The sequence below is a fragment of the Actinia tenebrosa genome, unplaced genomic scaffold (genome assembly GCF_029948245.1).
Source record: "Actinia tenebrosa isolate PJP-AT-01 unplaced genomic scaffold, QUT_ActTen_1.0 PGA_scaffold1__47_contigs__length_23844297, whole genome shotgun sequence".
NCBI classification, from domain to species: domain Eukaryota; kingdom Metazoa; phylum Cnidaria; class Anthozoa; order Actiniaria; family Actiniidae; genus Actinia; species Actinia tenebrosa.
In genome coordinates this window covers 12,852,051-12,871,413 of record NW_028292578.1, presented here as the reverse complement: position 1 = coordinate 12,871,413, position 19,363 = coordinate 12,852,051, and the positions used below count along the sequence as shown (strand labels likewise).

At 37.7% G+C, this 19,363-nt stretch overlaps 1 protein-coding gene across 6 annotated transcripts; it reads left to right on the top strand.

Moving 5' to 3' along the window:
* Nucleotides 1-2,521: 2,521 nt before the first annotated feature.
* LOC116307694 (uncharacterized) lies at nt 2,522-19,243 on the top strand. Of its 6 annotated transcripts, none has more exons than XM_031717982.2 (10): nt 2,522-3,658; nt 9,644-9,735; nt 11,373-11,411; nt 11,768-12,007; nt 13,226-13,438; nt 13,886-14,128; nt 14,732-15,004; nt 15,498-15,737; nt 16,619-16,670; nt 17,557-19,243. In XM_031717982.2, the coding sequence occupies exons 1-9, from the start codon at nt 3,621-3,623 to the stop codon at nt 16,639-16,641; spliced, it is 1,401 nt and encodes a 466-aa protein (XP_031573842.2). In that variant the 5' UTR covers nt 2,522-3,620; the 3' UTR covers nt 16,642-16,670; nt 17,557-19,243. The 6 variants fall into 6 exon arrangements, with proteins under 6 accessions (XP_031573842.2, XP_031573841.2, XP_031573840.2 ...); XM_031717981.2 differs by lacking the exon at nt 2,522-3,658 and adding an exon at nt 4,898-5,016 and having other exon boundaries at nt 17,685-19,243; XM_031717980.2 differs by lacking the exon at nt 2,522-3,658 and adding an exon at nt 4,898-5,016.
* Nucleotides 19,244-19,363: the final 120 nt, after the last annotated feature.

Sequence of the window (19,363 nt, the reverse complement as noted above, 5' to 3'; positions counted from 1 at the left end):
ACCCCTTCAAGCATCTGTAAATTAAGGGCTATGAGTTGGCGAATAATAATTAGTGAAATTAAAACCTGTCTAACAGAATCAACTGGATATGTATTCTGTGAATTCATTGGCTGGAATAATTGAATCGTTACAGTTTTATAACAATCTGATCTTTAAGTGGTAGTCGGCGATTATGGAGCGAGTTTCACCCTAATATTGGAGACCAATTCAGACAACAGTTGGGATCACGAGACGAATATCATGTGACCTCTGAAAGTAAGACAAAGAAAAAGTATAAGTCAAAGTATATTTGACATTAGGCTACTCTTACCATTGCATTCATAATAATTTGAATAATTTAATATTTCTATTGCGCATGTTCCATTGGTAGATGCTCACATGCGCATTACAAAAAGCCATTACAAACATTACTTTTATAATATGTGATAAAATCTAATCTAGATAATAATAGTCGGGAACATGTTGCATTGTGGTGTAGCTTCGGTACAAACATCTTTCATTCATCATGCCTTATATGGTGCTTGTTTATACCGAATCTGGACCACAATGCATCCTGAACTCAGAAAAGGCCTATTTGTGGATAGGACATTTACATTATATATGGCGTCATTAACTACAACTTCCAGAATCCTTTATACCCTTTTTTGTCAGTTAATTTGCACCTTATAAGACAATACGAATTTGAATAAGGAAGGAAATTTGCAAAGGATTTCGGTAGTCATAGTAACATGACGCCATCATGCAAACGTCCTATTTTAGTCGTAGCCGGGAAAAGTTCGGAAATCTCCAAAATTTGGAGATGATTAAAAGACATCCAAGCTAAATTTCATTAAACCTGACATTGATTGTTTTAGATAATCTGTAGTTTAATATCTTACTTTTTTCAAGTAAAATCAACCAGCAAAGCCGCGTAAAATGTTGAGCATATAAAATTTTTTCGAAAGATTTTCAAGAACCAAACTGGCCCTCTGGGGTGGCTGGTGGTGAGTTGTGTAGACGTGTCAAAATTCCTAAGTGGGAGAGTAGTAAGGTCGAAATTGCCGCTCGAGTCCCGCCCACATATTGAGTTCGTACAAAACGTAGCGTGGCCAGAAAATCTCCAGCGAGTAAAAAACTTATTGCACGAAAGTTTCGTGCAGACAAATCTACGAAAAAGAGCAAAATGAGTTTTAACAAAATTAACCCCTCATGCTTGGGACTGTTTTGGACAGTTTTTTTGGGTGTTCGAGATTTAAAAGACGGCAAAATCGTGGTTGAAAGTGTGTTGTATTTGCAAGATGGCGGCTTGGACTGGTTTTCTCCTTGTTAGAGTATTTAAAGTGATTCCGAGCTTTAACTTCGTAGTTTTGCACCGCGCATTCCTATTGTGCTTACGTTTAAAAATGTTGAAAAGTATGAACATTGCGATGCATTTTTGATCGATTTTATCAGTTATTCGTTTGTTCTGATCTGGAAGACCTCGAATAAGAAAAAATATTTTCAATTCAATCTTCCCCCGATTTTATTTTCACCTTTCAACACTTTTTGCTGAAGTATAGTAGTAAGCATCCAAGCTTGACTGGTACAAAATTGAAAACAATTCAAAATCAGCATTTTAGTCGTGAAGAAAATGATTATATATTGTTTTTTTTATTGCAAGATTCCACGGTTCCACGTATATGAATATTTTCATCCTAAAAATGCTCGATTCCGTGGTCTGTTTGTCCTTTTTTTTTTTTTTTTTTGTAACTAAGTGTGCAAAAGCTTCATGCCCAATTCCGCGCGCGACACGGTTAAACGCTTTAGTATTTTTCATAAGAACTACGAAACGATATCGTTGTTGCGTGAGAACGAAGCTCAAAGCCCGCACGATACTTCGCTGACAAAAAACAGCCTTTCGTTCATAACCAAGGCAATTACGCCTGGTATCATAACCTTTCATCATAGTTAACATTGCTCTAATTAAGATCTTAATGCGGAGGCGTGCTGACAGATCAGTCAGATAGCCACATGCTGATAATATGAGAGCTATGGATACTTGGCTAGTTAGCAGTCATTGATCTAGGCACCTTGGCAGAGAGTGGGGTTGTCAACGCAGATCGCTTGAGTGTTGATCGATTACACGTGCCGTTACTATTAGCTTTAAAATCAATCAGTTTCTAAAGCGTTTTGCCATCGGTTCGTTCCAGAACGTAATAGATACGTATATCGATGGCTTTGCGTTGTTTTTGATGCTTCTCGCGCACTTCAAGCTCTCATAAAACGGCTTGTAATGTCAGTGTAAGCCGGAAACCTCATTACTTGAAAATATTCTGTAGATAATTAATCACTAGAGGTGATTAGGTACAGTACTCTATAGATACTACTTGGATACGTATTTGATTTGAATTACAGTGTCAATTAGAAGAATTCTTAACGAGTATTCGTTTTAGGACAACAGAAATAAAAAGGAATCCTGCAGGGTCGCGAGGTCAGAAGGTACGTTGGTCATCAGGCTTAAATACCTCATATTTCCACGTATGTTGGTTCTACTTGCGAAACAAATATCCATGTACATTTTGCAACGTTGTTTTATAATGAGGTAACAAATTGTTTACTGTTGGCGTAAACACAATAGCAGAGATCAGTTTTTAGGGGTTTTTATTGATTGAAAATGGACCAAAAAGGCCGCGTGCCGGAGATGGATTTTTAATGGCTCATGGATAGCGTTCCGACCCTCAGCAAGACCGCAAGAGTGAAAAAAGCGCGCCTATTACAATGAAGGGAGACAAATTATCGTACTGACTCGTTACACTGACATGAAGCCTGGAAATTTCATTAAAGGGACGCCCTCCCTTTGTATCAATGCACTTTTAAATCGCTTCCGTTAGTTGTTTTGAGCGAGATTTAGCGACTAGTATGGCTTAGGGACAAAATGTATTTGAATGCGCTGTCTCATGGGGTCCAGTTCCTGTTCATTCCAGAGCATGTAAACGCATCAACTGCCGAAGAAAGACCTAAAGAAGAAGCCTATCTAGAAACCATGTGATAATGTGATTTGATCCTCCGATGCCATTTCAAGTGCGTATTCCATATTCGGCCAAGATCTCTTCGGAATGCCGAGCAACATAATCTGATTCTTAAAAAAGGATCCACGGAGAGAAGCTCAGCTTCGCCAAAACACTTTCAACATTTACGGCCCAGTAATCGACTCCCAATTCAGATTGATTGATGGATGGAGGATGATAGATAGATTTTCAAAATCAATTTATCGTAAACAATCATAGAGGTCAATGTTTGAACTTCCTTTCGAACTTTGAATCACTAAACCCGTACAATCACTTCTCCCGCAGGAGGATTTTGCAAAAGGAAGCACGCGCAGTTTTAAGAAACAAATCGCCATCCTTAAGACCTGTCACTATAGAAAACCCAGGTGTACCGGTCACAGCAACCTTAACAGTGCAAGCCATTTCTTTTTCAGAAGGTTCTCAGTTTGAAGTGATCACTCGTTCCCGAGCACACTTCTGTAATCTATCACATCCTGGGATCCGTCGTCACCAGTTGACAATTAAGAAGTACTCGGTAATCCAACCCCGGGGATGGTGTTTGAATCACGAAAAGAGTAGTTTATAAAGAACGCGCATCAACGGACTGGTCTTAACATGTCCATTAACCCTCAACACCATCAGACAATCACAAGGTAAGAAAACCATACATCATCTTAACATAAATTTATTGAGAAATACGTTTTGTCATTCTTTACGAAAATGGATGCATGAATATTTAGAAGTTTAGTCGAGTTTGTTTTGTTGGGCGGTTTATACTTTCTGATTTACAACCAAAGGGGTGGATATAAAGTCTCCACTGATAAACATTACAAAATGTTCACTTGGGGTTAATGCAATTTACGTTGTTTAATCTCAAAAGAAACTGTAATGATGTTTGTTGCCAACAACACGGAGCCACTACATCTCTTATTTCCGAAACAATTTCAAACGTTCAATTTCCTCGTCTTTCCGTAATTTTTTGGTACATCGTTGCATTTGTATTGAACGCATTTCCCTTGAGTTGTGAGCACTATCGTACAAGGTTTCTTTTTCGACAACAGTGTTAGCGCAATATTTAAGGCGGTTTTTCATGTGAAGAATGAAAGATGGACCTTTTTGGCTAGAAACAACATCAATGCATACATCTTACTACAACGATGTATAAGAATCCATGCAGTTGCTACGGTACAAAGTCGAAAACAGCCACTTCACGTTAGCTTCTTGATCTTGTTCGGATACCTTTAGATTCTGGAGAGATTCTTGGTCAAAAAAGGGTACGACGATTTCAAAACTATACTGAGGAAAACGATTGTTCAAAGGAAAAACAGCCAGACTAAAGTTTTCGTTTGCTCGAAACCATGAGACTCATAACTGAACCAGTACAGTCAAGACAAGACACGACTGCGCTTGCCTAGAAGCAAAAGCACCAACAAACGCCAAACTCAATAAACCCACATTTTTTTTACCTATATGAAGTTGAAACTGACTTTAAACTCTAGACTTTTCTAAACAAAGGCTTCGAATTCCAAAGTCGGGTGCAAGTTGCAGGAAGTTTTGTATTCAGGTGAGGCCAGCCAAACAGACGAGAAGATCATCCGATGTTTGTTTACAAGATGTTTGCGATTCTTGATGAATCAAAAGCTAGAGTTTTCGTTTCCGGCTTAGTAAAATAGCTAGGATATCTGAATGCCGTCTACGCATAAATGCTGCTGTGAAGGTCAGTGGACGTGAAAACGTCATTATGAAAGACCATTTAAGCCATTTCCCCTAAAAGGAAACAGAACCGTGGCAAGTAACTTAGATAAAGAAATTCTTCAAAATGCACGAAAAGTACTGCATAACTCAAATTTTTAAAAAGAATTTGAAAATGAAAGGAAAATGACGACCTATTGTAGAGGTTGTGGCACTCGTAGATGCTGTTGCATCTAGTACGTCGTACCTGCAACAATAGATTCGTGGACCCATTTGTCAAACGTTACTGCCAAGTCACGTGGTTAAGTATGGAATATGGGTATGTGATCGATGTATTTATTGGTGTTTTGAAAATTCACATCAATGAAATTAGAGAAAAAAATTATATTTTCTTGATAAATCTTTAATCAAAAACTGAGCAGCTATAAATTTCGTGATGATTGTCGAGTTAGCTTAGTCGTTCTCAAAGACAATTAGCTTTACCGGTAAGCAAAGCAGCAATACTCAAGGGAATAACACACTCTGAAATGGGAAAACCTTATGTCCTATGTGGAAACGCTTTAATGCTGCAAATCGCTTCCAAATAAAAATCAACAGCTACTGCGTTGTGTCGCGACAACGCTCCGGTTTTTGTTTCATAAGAGCGATTGTACAACAAGTGTATATCGTGTACGGTCCAGTTTGGTCGATATAGATCCTCCTTCTATCACGAACTTTACATAGGAACCAAAAGCTTTTGTGTGAAGAAGAACATACCACAATAGCCGTTGAAAAAAGGACAAGTCAAACCGAAGAAAAATATTTTAGGAAGTTAGTTTTCTGTAGAAATGAATCGAGGAAGACCAATAGACAGATGTCCGCAGAGTTCAGTAAACTGGAATAGTACTTCAAGAGATGGTTGCTAGCGGACTTAATCCAACGAGTAAGAAGGTTTGTCAGCGCGGGTCAAGGTGAATAGGATTGCCTGACAATGCTGTGAACAGCGACGATCGAATTAAAATCAAATCCTTTCATGATCAGAACGGAATGAAAAACCTTTTTGGAACATCCCGACCGCGTGATACGTGATATTATTTTGACACGAATCCTGCCGTTTACTTTAATCAAAATATAAGTACAGTTTCACAGTCGATTCCAGCTCGACTTTCTGTTACATTACCAAACATTTTTGTGGTTAATTCGAATGAGGTAGAGAAATTAAAAGTGCATGGTTGACGATACCTTAGTCATAGTGATGGATGTAGAAGATGGTCGATGCAGGAAGAGATGGTTTCCTGGGGTCACTATGGTACAAAATGTACTTACTGTACCATGGGAATGTAATGGTTTCCGCTGACAAGTTTGGGATGTTTGGTTTTAGAACATGAAACAATGTGTCATTCAAAAACTGCGTAAAAACAAAATCTAACAAAATGCCAGCCTTGTGAAGATGTTGGCAAATGCAGGTAAGTGTGTAGTGACCAATCAAACAATACTCCGAAAATATGGCCGGGAGAAGCACTTAAAAGATGGCAAACAAAAATTTAAAAAGGAGGAAGAGTACACCGACTCATATTCATGCCGAGATTAATTTTTCAACACTTAATTAATTAATAAATACACGAAATTATTCAGTGCCTTTTTTTTTGCCCATATTGCCGGGCTATTTCGTACGAGGATACGTGTTATTAACAGAATAAAGTTCTTCGATATAGTTGAAACTCTTATTGATATTTTCACTTGAGAATTCAAGAATACGTTTGTCCATAATGTTCCAAAGCTTTTTTTTCAGTTAGGGCGGTGTATATATCCTCAAATCTCCTAGCTAACGCAAATCAGTTTGTACTTGTTCGAATTCCTCCGCAATCCGCCCAGCAATCTTGTTCTGTAATCAATGTCGGTACAGACTCATCGTGAAGTTATTTACCAGTAACCACATGTTCTTGAAAGTTCCATTGTCCACGGGGGTGTTAAAGCCACCTAAGAGGCGTGTCACTCTAATGGACTAGTATATATATATGTTGTGTAGTTGGGAAAGGTGCTCCGTCTAGTGCTGGTTCGAGACTAATCAGTGCAGTGAAGATTGAAACAGCCAGTTTATAAGGGTATGTACGTCAAATATAAATGTGCTGGAATACTTCAAGCAAGCGAAATAATACAAATTTAGAAGAGCAGGGACTGACTATTCTTATATTAGTTGCTTGCCTTTTCAAAACCAACGATTCAAGCTCGCGCTTTGCTGTCAAAAAGCTCTCATTGTATTCAAACCTAAACTCAAAACGTACCACAATTAGGACCAGCTGCAAGGCAGCGCGGCTCGTTTTCAGTTGGCTTGAGCAGCAAAAATGTGAGCGCCTCTTCTTGTGTCGAAGAGTAAACAACACTTTTAGTGTTTTGTGTTGAAGGACCAGCCAAAGGCTGGCTAGTGCAGCTCTCTTTCAAACTGAAACTGCATGGGTTTACTGATCAAGTAGTAGACTAAGGGCTCGAGTCACCCAGATCTGGTCAAATAGTTACAAATTCATTCACTCTATAGTATTGACATGTCGCTTGCTGCAGCAAGATTTTGCATAATTGTCTTAACCAAAATATCCGAAATCAACTATTTTAAGATGCACTTGTATTTAATCCCTAAGAAACCCTCAGCTAAATATAGTAAATGACACTAAATATAGTAAATGACAGCTGTAATTTTTTTCTTTTTTTTTTTTTTTTTTGTTGTTGTTGTTGATTACTTTCAGTCATTTCTCGTACATTTTAAATCAAATTGTAAACCAAATTATCCAAAAATATATTTAATGGTTAGTTTTTTGATTGAATCAAATTGTAATCATAATATTGCTTTTGTGGGTATAGTAAATTTTACAAGGAATTGTACATTTTTCATGATACAAAAGTTCGCACGCTTTTGAAATTTAGTGGGCGCATGCGTGGGAGAAAAAAGATTTTTACCAAAGCAATTTGCTTGAAATTCTCGAAACTTTGTTTGAAATTACGATTCATAATCTATTACGAATTATTCTGATTGTTTAAAACTTAACGTAATAGTAAAGATAATTAGGTCCGGCGTCAGGTACAAAAATATTTCCTGACGATATACATATTGATAGTATAAGTATAATTTAAAATAAAGTGAACAGAACTAATAATACTGTAGCTTAATTGTAGCTTTACAAATCTCCACTTGAGTTACTCATAAGCGTGGGCTATTCAAATCAAGATGGTTCTTGAAATGCCGTCATCCCAGTACCAGGACAATTAATGGCTAAATAGGATAATAAATGATTTGATTTGTCAAGTGCTTGATACCCAGACGAAGATTTTGGTTGACATGATGTGGTACGATGTTCAGATACGTGCTTCAAAAAAAATTTAAAAACATTGAATGAGATTATTCTGAATTGTAAAGGTGGCCGGTTTATCGAAGTTTAGATGGTTAGTAGGAACAACCAGTCGAGATTATGGTGGGCGTCAGGTGTTCATTGTACTTTGTAAGGCAACTGGTGTTAGTGGTGGTGTTCGACAAGGTTCAGAATAAGGTGTGACATAAGGATGGGATCAAAACAACAAAAAACGTTTTTTGGAGGCAGAATTTGAATGTTTTTGGCAAAATGAGGCAGTATCTAAAAATAGTGTCGATAATTGCTATCGTTAGGACGCTTTTGGAGTAAGAAGTGGGATATCTTAAATCGGAAAAATGAGAGAGAAAGAGAGAGAAAGGAAGGGAGGGAGGGAAAACTAAATAACCGAGAAAAAAAATTGTTCATGTAGCGTGTGAACTAAAGCTATTTTGAATAAGAGCCATAGTTTCCGGGTTTTCTTTTAATCGAACTTGCTATCCAGAGGAAGTCATGCGGTCAGATTGGTTTATCGGTGGTAAACTTGGTTTTCAAAGTCCTACGCATTCGTAGGAGTTTTTTAGTTCAATACGTTCCAAAGAAAAACATGTATACTCCCATGGGCTACGAGTCTGTTCGAGTACCTCGTATGACTCATCGTCGCTCATGTGTTAGCAAGGTGCTTGCAGCTGTTTGCATTCATATAGAACCCATAGGTGTTTTCTAGTCTAATACGTACCAAAACGAACTATGTATAGCATGGTTATAGTGTGTTTTACAAATCTGTTTGAGTACCTCGTATGACTCATCAAGGGCTGGTGTGATCGATCTGGTGTTGTCAAAGGGCTTACAATTCGCTTCGCTATAAGCCGCATTTTGTCTGACAATATAAATCGAAAGTCGATCAAACTTGGTATTGTGTCGTAATAGCACCGTATGGTTCTGGTTACAGTTACTTCGAAGCTCGACGGACCACAAATATTCAAAAAGGTATTCGTTTTGACTAGGCCAGTATCACAGGCAGGGTTTAGTGTTGGCATGGTTTACGGGGACTTTCCGATGTTGGGCTTCAATTTCGAGCCTTACAATATCACCGATGCAGTGCGAAGAGCTAGTGGGCGTTGCCTAAAACGGTCCCATTGAATACTTTCCCCAGCGCAGATCAATATACATCCTACGTACGTCTAGTAATGAGAAAGAAAGATGAATATAGAAAGTATTTCAAGCATGCATTCTGGCTTAAAAATCCTAAATATTTTTGCTTAATTCTCAAGGTCACTTACTGATAAACAAGTTTGACAGTGATGTCTACGTAAGGCGGGAAGCATAGTTTTCCTTGCATGGCATTTGAATTCTAAGGCAAACCACAACATTCATTCGATTACAAACGTTATAAATTCAACAGAAAACCATAAATATAAAGGATGTACTACAAGTGAACGAAGTACGTCAGTTCAAGCAGACCGTTGCTCGAAGAAAATAAGACTAGCCAAAGGCATTCAAACTGTTGTATAATCCAGCTTAAATGCCGTAAATCCTAAACCTTTTTTTAATACTTAGGACGTACTTTTAAACCATTACTATCAGCATTCTGCTCCTACTAATTGCTAAATTCAATCGTTTTGGCAGAATATTTAAAGAAATGCTATCGCTACACATGGAGGTTTCAAGCTACTACGTATCCTTGGTTGTTGTGGTTCTAGCGATGATATTTTCAACAGGTAAGGGATCATTTTTTCTACTTTATAACTCTTGATTATCATTACCACAAGCAGATCTGAACACAGTGAAAAATCATAATAAATATATTACGAAATGTTATAGAGTTACAGCGTCATAGATGTATTACAGACCAATTACAGTTCCCAATGTTTGATTAAGTGCGTTCCCAAAATTCTCCATCGTTTAGATTGAATTAGTGAGAACTTATAAAAAATATAACGATACATTGATATATATAGCCCTCTCGTAACATTTCGATAGTTTATTTTTTTCTAAAATAGGCATGCACTATACAGCTTCCAAACTAAAGTTTTGTATACTAGTTTGCTCACACCTGACAAATTTATTGGTGAAGAAAGAAATAATACTCAAGCTATTGGCAAGCTATCTAAGATAGTAATACAATACAATAGTCATAATTTAAACTAGTGAATTCTCACTTTCTTAAGGCAGGTTTAGACGGTACGATTTTCGCCTACAACTATCGTATACAACTCGCTCGCGTCTGTCGTAGGCGAGTTGTAGGCTTGATTTACACGCTACGACTCGAGTTGTAGGATGGCGCGGGCGTGTTGTATACGATAGTTGTAGGCGAAAATCGTAGCGTCTAAACCGGCCTTTAATATTATTGTTTTATACGCACTACGTGTATTTTAGCCTTTAAAAACTAGTTTCGTTGTTGCTGACAACCTCTTCAGTTTGGCTAGAACAGTAACGATTCGTTGTTCCAAACATCGTTACTCGCGCATATTTTGCGTCATTAATTCTCCCAAGTTTATGACAGTAATCTATTAGCACTTGGGTGCCTAAAGGAAAGAATCCAGAAACCCCAGAACTGTGTTGTGATATAATGTATGTGTTTATGTCTATTGGTCAAGGTCGACATTCCGTTAACGAGTTTTTATAAGAAAAGCTTGGTCTGGATGGAGAAGGAAAAGGAATGAATGGGGTGGAGAGAGAAGGGAGGGAAAATAGGGAGAGGAAGAAGGGAAGGATGGAGGCAGAGAGAAGAGAGAAGCAAGGACAACGACAATGAGATCGCCATTCCAGAGATAAAAAAAGAAAGAAAGAAATAAAGAAAGTGCAGAGAAAAAAGAAGAAAAAACTAAAGAAAAAAGGAAAAGGGATGAAAGTTATGTTCAATTGACATGCAGTTGATAGAAGGATATAGAAAAAAAATCCACCATTACATTATTACAAATAATCTCATCCATATTGTAGACTTGAGCCGATAAGACTATATATTTGTCGGAAATCTCTGGGTCAGTCTTCATAAGAGGTTTAAAGGGGGCAGATAATATATGATGCCATAATCCCACAAGTTAGCATCAAAACATTTCAAAAAAAGTTATATATAGATCCATAATTGTTTTTGTATGCCAAAAATGGCTCAGTGACGAACGAAAGAACGCGAGAAATGTTCCGAGGTTTAAGCAGTGACCAAAGCCATCGGGGGTCTAAGCAAAGATCACGATAAAAACAGACCTGAAATATGCCAACACAATAGGAGTGATTGACGGCTTCAGGTAAAGGAATGGTAGAGACACCGACATTTGGAACGTCAAAGAAGACCTTTGGGAAAATTTAATATTATTAACATTATTGACAATTTTTATCTATATTTCTTTTTTCTCAGCGTCTAGTAATGCTGTCTCTAATCGTGTGCCTGGTAATGGTGAGTTCTTCTTAACGTTTCTATGTCCATGAATTTTCTCATTTATCATTCCTTCGCCTTCCTTCCTCTACTTGCCGGCGCCATTCCTGTGGTTACGAAAACCAAGTTTAGCTCCTTCTTGCTCTCAGAACTCCCATGAGTGCTTAAGAAAGTTTCCAAGTTTTGTTTATTATCCTAGACAAATAAGTTTTAAAAACTGTTTCTACGATATCGATTTTTTACGACTTTGAGATTGCATTGCCTCCTCTACAATCACTGCCTCCCAGCACTATTTCCATCTCAAATTCAAGGACTTTCTAACTCCTCTGTCTAATCTTATATATGATTGCTAAAGATAACGTATCGATTTGTTTTAGCGGATATATCGACGTCTTGTTATTTTGAAGACCGGTTTTACCCCGTCAACTCTAGTTTTCTAACCAAGGATTGTGCGATGCAGTGTATCTGTATTGGATACAACGTTACCAGTTGTATGGACCTGTGTAATCCTTTACCCAGGGGGAATTGCCCGCTTGGCTGGAGGGCGGAGGAGGAGAAAGAACCTGCTGGTCCAAAAGGTAGTAACTGCTTTTGTACAAAAAAGGAGTGCGTTCCAGGTACGTGACGGCCTCGGTGATTGCGTGACATGTTTCAGTCCAACTCTCCTACTGGAACCGCTAAAAAAAGCGAGACATGTTATCAAGGAAATAATTTCCACCTGAAACAATTAGGATTTTAGACAACGAAACCTTTCATGAAGAATAAATTTGAAAAATCTCTTTAGAACTGATTTTGATTTTGAACCCGGAAGTCCTTTTTCCATACGATTGCCTTTACACATTTAAAGTGCTATACGGCTATAGCATCACGCAATCATATCTTAAGATACCTTGTTGAGGATTTGAAAAAAAGTTTTAACTACTGGAGTTGACTTATTGCTAAAGATTTGTGGCGCTTTGGGTTTAGGTACACACGAGGCAATAACATTCAATTGTCGAATATTTTAATACATGAGCAAGTGTTATGGGATGGACCGCTCTCGGTAGAGCTACTCGGGATCTTTATTCTACTTTCTCTTCGCTCTGACTAAAACTAATTACATGAGCTCTATTTATAATAACTTCATGACAGGTGTCATTCTACAATCAATATGATTTTATCGCTGTGCCTTGATTGGCTAATGGAAATAGTAAATTCCTGAGTGTGATATCCTATTAAGAATAATACGAGTGAAAATCATAGAACTAAACATAACTTAAACCAAAGATAATATGTGAATATATGGTAAATGTATAGAAAGGTCTACGAGGAATATAGTGTATCATAAGATTTAACAGAATAGTGCTAAAATAACTAAGCAAAGGGGTAAAGAGTGTTTAGGGTGTAACCAGAGGTGTACATGCTAATGGGAGGAGCTAAGTGGTTTACTTGTAAATTCAAAGCATACCATTATCTAAACTTGCGTGATGTTAGCCTTGCTGAAATCTTATATCGATATTTTCAATAACTAATTGATCGTTCTTTATCTTGTTTTCATACGATAAGAAATAGTAATTAGAAAACTGATGTCTAGCTTAGTCTGTAAAAACATTAATTTTCTCTCTCATAACACAAGTACCATAGAGCTCCATAAAAAAAATGAAGGGAGAGGTGGTCTTAGGTTTGAAAAATATATATATAGTAGGTTAGTACTAGGGGAGGAATGAAATACTGAAATTTTATGGAATATTAGCTAAGAACGGAATGCCCAAAAATCCCCTACCCCCTCCCTTCCTCGTGATTTCTAACCACATTGGCAAACTTGCATAGCTCATACTTCTTCATATCTTTTCCAGCTTTCTGTTTTACCAAGGATTTCGTCAAATACAAAATAGGAGAATCCTACAAGCGTAACAACTGCTCAGAGACATGCACTTGTACGAAGGAGACCCGTTTTGAGTGCAGACCAACATGTCCTACGATCAACTGCCTCAAGGGATTCAAGGTTAAGAACACTGGACAGACAGTGATGATATCTGGCTGTAGATGCCCAGTTCAACGTTGTAAGAGTAAGTCGAATTGTAAAATCGTTAAGTCGTTTTAAGAAATGATATTTTTCCTTAAAAATCCCTTAATTTCCCTACCATACCTGAGGGTCAAAACGATAACATTTTATTAAAAAAAAAAAAGAAAAAGGAATTCTTTAGGTTTAAGATCCCCAGATTGGGAATTATCGGAAGGGGTCTCTAAGCCATTCCAAAGTCGAGGAAAAAACTGGGCTCTGATCATTGCAGTGTATTTGGTGGCTGTTTTAGGGAACATTTTTCCAAGATGGCGTCTATTTCGTCCCCTAACACAGCCCCAAAATGCTTTGCAAAGCCAACCTCACCCAGTCTTCCCTCGACCTCGGAATGGCTAATGTATACCGCGATATTCTTAAGGCCTTGGGTTAGTGTTAGTAGACCAAAAAAACTTGTACCGTTTGAAGGGGATCTAAGTGCCTTTTTTCCTCGTAGAACCAGGTCGAATGTGCAAAGCTAACGGTCGCGTCTACACTAACGGAAAGTTATTTGTGACTGACAGCTGTCGATCAAAGTGCAAGTGTAAAAGGAATGGAGTTTTGAGGTGTAGTCCATTGTGTCCCAAGGCTAAGATACCAAGCTGTGCGAAGAATGAAAGATTAGTGGAAAGAAGGCTACCAACTGCTCTTGCTAGGGGAAGATGTTATTGTACGAGAAAAATCTGTATTCCTGACCCTGGTGAGTTGGAAAATCTATTATTACAACCCGCATCATAAAATAATAATAATAATCATCATCATTACAGTCATCATCATTATCATCGTTATCAATTTTCATAGCCTCGATTACCGTTATCATTTGTCATCATCATCATCATCAACTTTATCAACATCACCATAACATCAACATTATCAATATCACCACCATCGCCACCATCATCATCAGCAGCATCGCAGATATCGTCATCATCATCATCTACATCATCGTCATCACCGTCATCATCTACATCATCGTCATCATCTACATCATCGTCATCATCATCACCACCACCACCATCATCATCAATAGCAGCATCATCGACATCATCATCATCATCACCTTCATCATCACACCCATCATCATCATCATCATCATCAATAGCAGCATCATCAACATCATCATTATCATCATCTCGATTATCATTATCATCCCCACCATCGCTACCACCATCATTATCAAAATCATCGTTATCACCTTCTTCAACATTGTAACACAATTACACGATCATCCCTATCCATTTCATTAATATCTGCGTTCACAGTCCAACAATCAATATTCCTCAAACCAATCCTCTTATTTCAGCTGCTCTGAAACCGTTCAACTTGCTCAAGCCATTCCAACTCAGAAGTTGTCAATTTGCCAACAAGACATTGCGTCCTGGACAGCGGTTTATCTCCAAAGACTGCTCGGACAGATGCCGATGTACATCTAAGGGATATTTAGTCTGTGTTCCACTGTGTGCCAATCTTCCAGTCACGTGCCTGGCTAATGAAGAGCGCGTGTTGATCAGAAGACCAGTGCTTGATAGTAACTGTTCATGTACAAGAGTAATATGCAGAGCAAAGACAAATCAAGGTAAAGGATTTTGTCTCATTTGAGGTGTATAGAGCAACTTTTGTATGCCTTTAAAAACACGCACCAACCAGGACGTTTCGCGCCGTTGCCGTGACGGTACCGCGTCCGAACATGTTCATTGGTTAGTAGCCGGATTGCACGCGCCACAAATTGTTCAAAGGAGATTTGGAGACATTATAAGGCCAATGTGAATTATGGTTTGTGCGTGAATTATTTGCACTGTTTTGCAATAAAGGCATTCTGTGTACAAGTCGAGCTTGCTATTCGCAATTGCTTATTTTCCTGGGCCCAGTTGTTCAAAGCCCGATTAGTGCTAATCCTAGGTTAACTCTTAATAAGACCTATAGAGTTAAACCTGGATTAGCGCTAATCCAGCTTTGAACAACCCGGCCCTGCTCAATAGTCACGCAATGCGCTGTCAGTTCAACGAGCGTTGTGTGACATCATTTGAATAAAACCATGACAACGGCTCTCATTTCATTACATTTTTTAGGAAAAAGACAAAACGAGTGCCGAGTAGACGGGCACGCCTTCCAAAGAGGCATCACCTACGTCGATACAAACTGCACCAAATCCTGCACGTGCGGTAACGATGGTGACGCTAAATGTAGACCGCTGTGTCCATTGCATCAAACCACGTACTGTCAGAATGGTTACTTACAAATCAATCACGTCCGGTCCGCTGTTGCACCATGGTGCAAGTGTTATATCAAAGAGTGTATAACCATTGAGGGTAAGTTGACTAACTAGCTACTAGCTGCTATTGATTGCTAGTGATTTTCCTCAGGCCGTGAAACAGTTTCTATTAGATAGTCATAAATAGAGTTCTTTACCTTGGGTGTACTTTTTTCCCATTTCAGACCACATGTCATTCCTTTGAGAATAAGATTCGTTGTTTGAGTCGTGTCCATATTCATGTGTCTTCTCGTACGCAACCTTTAAGCACAGAAATAATACTCTAGGGAATGACACGTGGTCTGAAAAGGGAAAACAATACGCCCAAAGTAAAGAGGTCTATTCCAGTCAAATAGGCACAAAAGAAAACAATGCAAATAGACCACTTGCACTGAGTCCCGAGAGGAACTGTCATGGGGGGAAAAACAATGCTTTTTTTTTTTTTTTTTTTTTTGCATAAGAAAAGACGGCATATTGTTTGGTCCCCGTGAACAATTCCTCTCGGGACTCAATGCAAGGGGTCTATAATATCTACTAACCTCTATTAGTCTAATAACTATTTCACGGTCTGAGGAGAATCACTCTAACGAGAAGAATAGGGGATGGAAGGGGTAAAAGGGGGCAAAGACTTTGCATTTTAGTCTTGTACTATTGCTACCAGAATTCCTTGCGCCGTTTTTCTAGCGTTAGTTCACTATTTGCACCATTTGCCTTTAATGGAATAAAAAAATTGAACCTGGAAGAAGGATATTAACCAAGCATTTTGGTTGTTGTAGTAAGAAGACGCCATCTTGGGAATGACTTTTTGATACACCGAGTGATGAGTAGCGCAGTCAGTGGTCAGTAGTGATCATATATGAATACTCCGTGAAACCACTCGACTGTATCCTAAATATTTAATTTTCTTTCGCAGAATGATATCTTTTTCTTCTTTTCTAGATAATCGAACCGAAATCCAGTAACACCGACGATAGACCATGTACATACACAGGTGAGAATCATTCTGTTTAATAATCATGACCAGAGTGGAACATTAAAAAAAAAAAAAAAAAAAAAAAAAAACAAGCAAAGATTTTTCTCAAAATTAAATGACCAAACAACAAAGCAAACACGGTGAATTTGATTGTTAAAAGCAACTATGCATAATGCAAGTCTGGCATCGTGCGGGAAAGCTGCTTGAATCGCGTCATTTTGCATGTTGGATCAAATCTGGTGATATACACCTTTTTCAAAAAAAAGTTGATGCAGGTTTTGTTGCATGTTCCATGCCAACCCGGAATGCATTATGGGTGATGTGTGAATCCAATCAGTGACAGATTATAACGATATAGAATTTTCCCAATCTTTGTCATATTATACACGGTGATGACATCATTTATATATGATCCACAATGCATCTTGGGCTTGTTATGCAACATGCAACACACAACATACAACATACAACATACAACATACAACATACAACATACACATACAACATACGAACAACATACAACATACAACATACAACATACGACATGCAACATGCAACATGCAACATACAACATACAACATGCAACATGCAACATGCAACATGCAACATGCAACATACAACATGCAACATACAACATACAACATACAACATGCAACATACAACATGCAACATACAACATGCAACATACAACATGCAACATACAACATGCAATATGCAACATACAACATGCAACATACATCATGCAACATGCAACATATAACATACGACAAGCAACAAGCACCAACCTTTTTGAAATAGCTGTATACTACAACTTCGTCTATGCAATTTGTGGTTATTGAGGTTTAAGTAAAACAATACCAAATGCAAGATTTGAATTATCATGCTTGCGCCTTTTCTATACTAGATTAAAAAGGATAAAAGAAATAAAGGACAAACAACAAGAGATTATCTACCAAATTGGAATACATTATTCCGCTGACAATCCATTCTGCTCATTCATCAAAGTTACATTACACTTATAACCCTTTAAAGATAAACAAGTCCTGAATCATTGTAAATGGATGCAAAGAGACCAAACTCGTTCTGCCTGATACATAACATCACAGCTCGAGGAATCATAGGACGAATGGGAATCTTCGTGTGACATTACTGGTGTGCAACCAATCAAAAACGTGTTGGACATAGACTAGATCCGTTTGAAAGAGTCTGATGTGTTTGATCATGCCTGACAGAAATAAAGACCTAACGTGAGCCTACAACGGTATATCATAGGAAAAGAGGTGACGTGAGGTCTTCTCTTGAGACGCAGAAATATATGTATGTATGTACGTCATGACAGTGTTAGTTAGACTACGTACTGCGAACATTGCTTTGCTATAAAGTCATGAGCATAACTTTTAAAATACATAATTGAGTATTAGAGCGTATTATTGATTACAGATATAAATGATTGTCACGCTAGACACTATCAAAGGGCTGTTCCAAGAGTTTTCAAAACTTGGTGCAGATAATGCATGAATGTAATATGAGGTCAAAGTGGGCCCGATACTGAATTCATATGAGATGGAACGTAAAATAGGTAGTGTAACCCCCCCGTATCATGCGTTTTGGATCCACTACTTGATATTACTCTGTAAACTTAGACCATTCTTGAAAAGGGAGGGTCAGTTACGCAGATAAAAGATCAGCATATTTAGATAAAACTGATCACATGTTTTGTTACTAAGACATGCACGTTGATCCGTTGTAAGTTTTGTGTGTAATAGCCTGCGAAGTGGCTCAAAAGGCTAGGTCTGTAAAGCCGACGCTTTGATGCTAAACTATTGGATATGTTAATCTATATACTCCTAATCAATCTATATACTCCTAAGCGTGTTGAAAATAACGACAACTTTAAGTTTTGTTTTACCTAAGATTATATTAACATATTTTACATTCGTAAATCATGAAGAAATTGAGATGGATTTGAAGCATTTCTATTATAGTAGCGATGTAAAAGAACACATGCATTTGTGAAGGTGAGGTGGTCCTACTGCTCAGAAAGGGCACAGCAACAGAGCTACCTAAAAGTGGAAGGCTTGAAATGAGTAAGAATAAGACGTTTGTATGATGGTGTCATTTCACTACCACTACCAAAATGCTTCTCGAATTTCAAAGTCTATTCTTATTCAAATCAAATTCGTATTTCCCCATGAAAAAAATATTGGTGCTGATTAACTGACCAAAAGAAAGGGATTCTGGTAGATGGAGTAAATAACGCCATAATGCAAGTTTTCTATACAAAAAGCACGAACGTTAGCACTGGAGACTTCCACTCCAACGTTTTATTATGCTACCAATACCAGTTTAAAAACACGATGCTCTCATGCCGCGACTTTACGAAACAACATCAGAAGTCTGTTTGGCATTGATTGGTTTTTTAATTCACAATTTCGACCAATCTAATCCATCCTATGCAATCAAGTGTTCCTGCATCTCATTATCTATATAATTAAGTATATTTATGGCAAACAAAAAAAAAAACACAACATAAGAAAATAATGATAAAAGATATAATCATTCAAAGAGAATAAAAAACAGATACAATTTCACTGCCGTGCTTTTTCCTCTTTTTTTTGTTTTTTTTTTGTTTTTTGTCTTGTTTTGTTTTTGTTTTTGTTTCTTTTTTTTTCGTTCAGGAGAAAGGTTCTGGTACAATAATAATAATAATA

What these genes read in the sequence shown, in the direction of transcription:
- LOC116307694 (XM_031717981.2), top strand. Translation starts at nt 4,919, where the DNA reads ATGCTGTTGCATCTAGTACGTCGTACCTGCAACAATAGATTCGTGGAC. An exon ending in TGGTTAAGTATGGAATATGG is followed by an intron (nt 5,017 to 9,643) that starts GTATGTGATCGA and finishes TCGTTTTGGCAG; the next exon opens with AATATTTAAAGAAATGCTAT. An exon ending in CAGAGCAAAGACAAATCAAG is followed by an intron (nt 15,005 to 15,497) that starts GTAAAGGATTTT and finishes TACATTTTTTAG; the next exon opens with GAAAAAGACAAAACGAGTGC.